At 58.7% G+C, this 7326-nt stretch overlaps 1 protein-coding gene across 3 annotated transcripts; it reads right to left on the reverse strand.

The window, feature by feature from the left end:
• Nucleotides 1-266: 266 nt before the first annotated feature.
• On the reverse strand, nt 267-6609 carry PEX16 (peroxisomal biogenesis factor 16). Of its 3 annotated transcripts, none has more exons than XM_019974946.2 (12): nt 5870-6609; nt 5545-5580; nt 5169-5305; nt 4725-4801; nt 4244-4377; nt 4004-4104; nt 2975-3055; nt 2716-2844; nt 2554-2626; nt 2308-2427; nt 872-936; nt 267-428 (listed from the first exon to the last, which is right to left on the reverse strand). In XM_019974946.2, exons 1-12 carry the CDS (start codon nt 5905-5907, stop codon nt 370-372), a joined length of 1050 nt encoding a protein of 349 aa, XP_019830505.2. In that variant the 5' UTR covers nt 5908-6609; the 3' UTR covers nt 267-369. The 3 variants fall into 3 exon arrangements, with proteins under 3 accessions (XP_019830505.2, XP_070660260.1, XP_019830506.2); XM_070804159.1 differs by having other exon boundaries at nt 5169-5255; nt 5796-6608; XM_019974947.2 differs by lacking the exon at nt 5169-5305 and having other exon boundaries at nt 5796-6605.
• Between the last annotated feature and the right edge of the window lie 717 nt (nt 6610-7326).

Raw genomic sequence — 7326 nt, forward strand, 5'->3', positions numbered from 1 at the left:
TGGGTTCAGCCTTGCTGGCCGTCAACAGGGACCAACCGTGCTCGTGAGGTGGGGCTCCAGCTTTCTGGGCTGGAGAAGCCCGCGTCCCGGTCCTGGTGGGGGCATCCCGGCCAGTGACGAGGTGCGGCATGTGCTTCCTTCCCCTCAGGATGCGGAGTCGAGAGGGAATCAAGGGCGCTCTAGTGGAGACCAGGGCTGTGTGCGGAGCCCGGCCAGAGTGATGGAGCCGGGAGCCCCGGGCTGGGGGCATGGAGCAGTCACAGGCGTGGACGCTGCCAGAGTCAGTTTTATTAGGGCAGAGGGGCCCAGGGGACTTGAAGAGCTGAGGCACCCCCTACCCCTCCCCACACCCCACTTGCAGAATGTCCGTCAGCCCCAACTGTAGAAATAAATTTTCTGCCAGTTGGGCAAGTAATCCATGAGTGGCCCTGCAATGACAGAGAGGGGAGCAAGTTCAGGGCTGAGGGCCAGACTCCAATCCGGCTCTACCCAGGGCCCTCCTGAGGCTCCCATCCGCCTGGCCAGAGCCCCCACCCTGCCACCTCCCCCGCCAGCATCAGAGCCATCTCTGGCCGTGTTTCAAAGAGTTTCAAACTCACAGAAGTCACACAGCTGTCCCACTGTCCATGTGGACAGCCAGGGCCTCTCTGCTGAGGGTGCCTCTCCAAATGGCCAGCAGGCTTCATTCCTCCGTATAGTCCCCACCCAGCGAAGTTGGTCTCATGTCATTCAAGGAGCTGTCACCCACCCAACCTAACCTCTGGGCTCCCTCTCCCAACTGTGCCAAGAATCAGATTACAAGGAGATACAGGGAGCCGGGCCACACATAAGCTCCGTGATGGTAATTATCACGCCCTCACCCCATGCTTACTTGTGACCAGACCAATGCCTGGGACATGGTCTGCCAGGAGCTGGAGTAGAAACAGGATCTTAGCCCTGCAACAAAGGAGTAGCCTGAGTAGGGGGGCCTGGGTTCCTGCAAACCCAGGCGTGTAAAACCTCTGCTGACCACCTGACTAAAGGCAGTGCATCCCAGAAGCCAGGTCACCACGTGCATCGAGGACATCCTCGGGACAGAAGGCTCTGGTCCAGCCGTCCCCAACCACATGCCTGGGAGGGTCACACCTCAGCCCACAGCTGGCAGGCAGCCCAGAGCCAGAGACTATACTGTCTGACAATAAAAAGGGGGAAGGAAACTTCTCTCTCCCCAGACTATATCCCAGAGGTCCTCCGCACCCTGCCCCTGTCCTCTGAGGGACTAGCTCTGGGCCCTCCTCAGTCTGGGCCACTGCTCTAAGGGTGCTGGGCTGGTCAGGTTGGCAGGAAGACAAGCCAGACTGGAGGCCTGCAGCCTGGGAAGCCACCTCTGCAATCAGGTAATCCTCAGTTCAGAGCAATACTGGGGCTACAATGCTTCCTCTGTAGAGTGCAAGCCATCTGTGGGCAGAGGTCATGATCCACCAAAGTCTCCAGAGCGTTTTCTCTGGAGTGTGGAAGAAGATTTGGCTTTAGAACCTTATGAGCTTTCAAACTGATCTGAAAATAGAAACTGTCAGGCAGTTATTTTCACTGAGGTGGTTATTAAATCTGAGCTAAGCTTACTTTCTACCAACTCAGAAAATAAACAGAAGTTGTATGTACAGAATGTTAAGTACGATTCCAACGATCACTCCAGCCTTTAAGCAGTGTACTTGTTACAACCTGGACAGACCGGGTCCTGGGAGCCTCCAGCCTGTCTCACAGCCCCAGTCGCAGTATAGGGACCACTCCTCAAATCTCAGTCTGACCTCAGGTGACCTCTTTGGGAGACTTGGCCCCAAGTCACCCCTGACTCACCCCCAGCAGGCCTCTCTGTGGCTAGGAGCTCTGGACCCTCAGGGGATGGAGGGAGGGCTGGGCTAGGCAGGGACAGGCCAGGAAAGAGCACGGGTGAGGGAACTGGCTGGCTGGTTGGCTTCATTTCAGCTGCCCAGCCTCTTTGAACTTAAGTGTCTCCTGTGAGCAGTGAGGAATGACCCAACTGTTTAGGAAAGTGGGCGAGCAAGCTAAGGATGGGGAAAGTTCATGCCCACGGTCCCCAGGGCCCTGCCCTCACCTGCCAACAACAGCTTAAGCAGCACACTGGGCAGATGGCCCCAAGAAATCAGGAGTGGCCACACCCAGGTAGCACATGGCAAGTGTTCAGTGAACCCAGATCGGGGAAGGAGGGAGGGAAGGCAGGCGTGAACCAGCCTGGGGAGTCGGGCCTGCTTCCCCCACTCTGCCCTGCAGAGGGTGCGCCCTGCCGAGCCAGGGGCCAGTCCTTACTCAGAGAAGCGGTCGTAGAACGGGGAGCGCAGCAAGTAGTAGAGCAGCAGGATGGTCCGGCGCCGCAGCTCCAGCCGCTCCCTCCGGGTCAGGCCCTTCCTATCGCTCAAGAGGCTCAGGCTGGGGGGAAGGGACAAGGTTCGGGCCAGTGACAGGAGAGGCAAGGACCCTGCTTGCCCACGTGAGGCCGGGCCTGCAGCACAAAGCCGGACGGAGGGAATGGGGCCCCAGGCAGGCCCGGCTCACCTGGTCACATCCACGACACCGGACAGGAGCCAGGGTGTCCACGACCGCTGACCCCAGAGGCCCAGGCTGAGCACTGCCGGCCACGGCGTTAAGGATGTCTCCAGCACACGGCCCGCCCTGCCTGCCCCCGTCTATCGCGACCCGGGCCTGGGCTAAGGATACAGTGCAGCAGGGGCCGGGCGATATGCAAAGACTCAGCGATGGTCTCCTGCAGCCCCAGCGGGGTGGGGGCAACGCCCAGCTCCTCCCGCTGCTGCGGGGCCCCCCAGTGCCTGGAGTGCAGGGATGGAGCTAGAACACAAAGGCGGCAGGTAAGCGGCCGGTGGGGCAGGGGGCGGGCAGGCCGTGACGAAAGCCAGGCCCTCAGGCCCACGCTGACCTCAGCACCGAGGTGTCTCATCCAGCAACCTCCCACACTTACTGTTCTGGAGGGTTCGCACCACCCGGTTTGACCGCTTCCCCACATATGACTGCTCCTGGCTACCAGAGCTGTGGTCACCATCTAGTGGGAATAGATAAAAGGTCGTATTGTCAGAGGGACACGTTTCTAGCAGAGCCTACAAGCGAATGCAGGTGCAGTGAATGCTCATGGCTAGGGGAGAATGGATAAACCTGTACTAAGGCAGCAGCTGAGTCAAGGACACCACAGCAGAGGCTGTGCCTAGGACCTGTCCACGGCGGGCAGCATTCCGCAGCCCTCCCCAACCTGGGGAAAGGCCAGTAGCACCTGTGCAGATATACCAGCCAAGAACTAAGGCCTCCCAGGCACTGGAACAAGGCGGGGGGCCGGTGGTCCATGGCGACCACAGCACAGAAGGGGCTGTATCTGGACTTCCCCAGTGGCCCAGCGGTTAAGACTCCATGCTTCCACTGCAGGGGGTGCAGGTTCCACCCCTGGTCAGCGAACTAAGATCCCACAGGCTGTGTGGCGTGGCCAATATATAAAAATTTTTAAGAAGGAGGGAAAGAGCGTATCTTCTGAGTGCTTTGCTTTCAACATGACCATGAAAACAGAAGCAAAGACTTGCCCCCAACTCAAAGTCAAGGGGGTAAGACCCAGAGGCCAACAGCTGATGGGCCCAAAGCCCTGAAAGGGCATATCTGCTAGGTACCCTGCCTCAGGAGGCTGTGCTCTTGATACAGAGCCAGGCCCAGAGACAAGGCTGGCAAGACCCCTGCATCCTCCCGATGCTCTGTGTCCTCTTCCCGCAGCCATAAAAATGACTGAGGACTCCGACGTCAGAAGTCCTGAGTTTAAGCTCTCATCCGGCCTCTGACCTCATCGTTCTTTTCTTTTCTGTAAAATACCAATATAAGATGACGACGAGGACAAAATGAGTAGATGGGGAGAGGTGTGCCCCACGGTGACAGTGCCATATTCAGGTAGGTCAGCTCTCATCTACCAATCAGCCCCGTGCCCCGTTCCACTCCAGAGCGGGCAGGCACTTACCCCGGGACTGTGCCTGGGTCTCCCTGTCCAGTGGAACGATGGGGGGTGAGGTCTGGAGGCCAGCCTTGAACCAGATCAGCAGGAACATCCGAAGTACAGCCCTGGGTTGGGAGTACGGCAGGGCTGGGGAAGGGGGAGGTGGCTAGCCGGCAGGGGTCCGGGCTGCTCTACTGAACACTGTCGGTACAGCTGGTCTCCGTGACCCCCACCCCAGGCCGGCCCTCCACAGTCCCGACATACTTGGCCAGCTGGATGAGGGCGATGACGAGCCAACGTCCTACTTCGCCCCACACCTTGGTGGCCCCCATCTCCATGAACACCTCCACACACTCCAGCACGCTCAGCCATGTCAGTAGCCTCTGCTGGGACAGGGACTGCAAGAACCCCAGGCCAAGAGGTCAGGAGGGCCCCCTGGTTTCAGCTCCTCCCCCAGGGGACACCTCTGACAGGAGACATACATGTTCCTCTTCCCAAGACTAAGTGCGTAAGCCTGAGGTCTCCTGCTGGGACAGGCGACTCCACCCTGTGAAACCCAGTCTCTCCACCTGATAAGGGGACACTAATGCCTGGACTCGTCACCTAATGGCTAGAGGCACAGATGGAGGCAGCCATGTCTCGTACTCTATGAGAGCATAACGCGTGCTCCAAACACGGGCTGGTGGTTACTATTTTGTTCCTGAGGCCCCTGCTTCTGGCCCTCAGTTCAGGGCACAATTCTTACCATGGGTAATTTTTTCCGAAGTTCCTTCCGTAGGATTCCGTCATTGAGCAGCACAAGCAGGTTAGAGGCAGAGTACACTGAGGGGCAGAGAGTGGCCTTGAGAGGCTGGCTCTGCAGCCTCCACCCCCTCCCCTTCTCCCCAGAGCAGCAGGGATCACCTATTCCCCACTGTGCTCAGCCACCCACACACTATGTGGAAACGACAGGTCCTGCCACCCACTTCCTCAGAGCTCTCCACTCCCCCTAACGACCTCTTGTGTGAGCACTAGAACAAGAAAGGATGGTTTGATCTCTATGACATACCAGCTACTGCCCTGCTGAATAGCACTGGTTATCCAGCAGCCCACAACTGCCCAACATGCTCCAAAGAGACATGGGAGGTGCAGTCACCTCCTGGCCTTTGCCTCTCTGCAGCCTGTCCTTGAAATTCTATTCCATCCCTACCTTTTAAAACCCAGCTCATCCTTTCAGGACCTGTGCCTCCTGTACTGACCAGGTAAACACCACTGAGGCAGTTACAGTCTGGGCATTCTGGAATTTGGGAGATTGGGATTTGAATCCTGGTTGAGGCCTTCACTTGACTGTAGGGAAGATTAACAGAGCAAAGGCAGAAGAGGCGCTTGGCTCAGCCTCCTGACCAGTCAAGGTCCCCAGACATCTCTCTCAACCATGGGGGGTATACGCGACGGCCTAGGACAGTGGACGCTGGACCCCTGTCTGATTCAATCACAGAACTGGATGATCTAACGGGAAATCTAGGAAGCCCTCTGGGAAGCCCTCCCCCACCCTCTCGCCCCCCACCCACCCGAGCCCGGCTCACCCAGCTCTGACAGCTCGTGCGAATCGGCGAAACGACCTGGGGAGAAGGCACAGAAGGAGGCGCCGGTGAGAGTCTGTCTCTCCCTGCTGCTTCGGGTCCCTGGACATTCCCTCCCTATGCCCCAACGGGAACCTGGAAGGAACTCCTCAAGCACAGCGATCACTACCCAGGCTCCGCAGGGAAGGGAAGGGGAGGCAGGTGGGGTCAGATGTCAGAGATCCGAAGGGATGGGTCAAAGGTCAGGGTGGCACCTGCCAGCAGGTAACTGAGGCCGCGCACTGCCGTCTCCAGCTGGGCCGTGGCGGCCGGGTGACGAGTCACGTACTCCTGGTAGCGGAGGCCCAGGAGCCGCAGCTTCTCCATCCTGCCCTCGGGACCGACAGACCCACGGACCGACAGCGCGACTGGCTACGGGGCCCTGCTTCCTGCGCCCTCCTTCCTGCTTCCGGCGCTAGGCCCGCCTCTCTGCTGCTTAACTTCCGCGGGCCACAAGGACGGTGACACGAAGAGCCGTTGAGGCACCCTTCACCCCATTTCTTAAATCCCCTCCCACCAGGGTAGCGTTAAGTAACCGCGGGCCTAATCCCGCCCTCCCTAACTCCTTCAGGTCATTGGTTCACACGCTCTCCGCCCCCGACCCCGGCGGCCCCAACCGGCTTTTCCGCCTTCCGGGTTTGCCGCCTTGCACCTGCGCAGTTACAGCTCCGGGAAAAAGCTCCCGCGGCAGCCTGAGCAGTTAATTCTGGAGTAGGGATCAAGAGCCTTTCCAATAGAATGCCGAGAGGCTCGAACGGGAGGACTGGCTTTTAAAGGGCTTGGGAGGCAGCGCCCAGAGAGGAGCCTTCTCCATCAGACTTGGGCGGGTGGCGAGCGCGGGGACAGCCTAAGGACAATCGGACTGTGTGCAGGCGCGCGTTTGGCCCGTTGCCTTGTCGCCTGACTTCTCCCAGAGGTAGTGCTGGGGAAACTGAGGCAGCGAGAAGTCCAGCCTCCCACTCAAGATCCCCCTGGCCAGCATCGTTAGTGCCCCGGCTCCCACACGGAGCATGTTCTTCCTCCCACCGCCCTCCCGCCAAATCGCGCACCTGAACTCCCATCTTCACGGAGAAAAGCCTGGCCTGGGCTTCTGCTCTCCGCTCGGGGTGACCTTAACGAGGATTTTCCCTTCTCTGGGCCTCGGGTTTCCCCATCTGTAAAATGGTTAGAGGGCAGACGGGCTCTTTGAACTCGGGGTCAATTTCACAGCGCTTTTTGGCCCTCCGGTGCATCTTCCAGCTCTCAGCTGCTTCCCAAGAAATGAGAACTTCTCCAGGGAATCTCTTCCCAAACGGGTTAGCCTCTCTGGAAGGAAGTGGCGGCGGGAGAGGAGCGGCCAGAGGTGGAGGGAACGGATGCGCGGAAGAGGCGGCCGCCGATTGGCTGTGGGCAAAGGGGCGGGGCAAGGCTGGGCCCCACGGGACTGCGCCGCTGGGGACCAGGGCAGCAGGTTTATGATACTCTGAGAATAGTACAGTATTTTACTTAATCCTCTCCACCAGATATTATCTCCACAAGAGGAAAGGATCCGCTTAAGAACGCCCCGTCAAGATTGGAATCCTGGTCTAGTCTGACCACAAAATCCAGGCATTTTAACACACCTCACCAAGAAATCACAACCCATCTTTGAGCTGCCTAAGTCTCCTCCCAGCTTAGTTTTCTTCTTTTTCAGATGGAGGATCTAACTTCCCGCCCTGCCCGTGCCAGGGAATGAAGACTCAGGGAGATGTGTCCAGGGCCTCAAGA

This window comes from Bos indicus, chromosome 15, assembly GCF_029378745.1.
Source record: "Bos indicus isolate NIAB-ARS_2022 breed Sahiwal x Tharparkar chromosome 15, NIAB-ARS_B.indTharparkar_mat_pri_1.0, whole genome shotgun sequence".
Classification (NCBI taxonomy): domain Eukaryota; kingdom Metazoa; phylum Chordata; class Mammalia; order Artiodactyla; family Bovidae; genus Bos; species Bos indicus.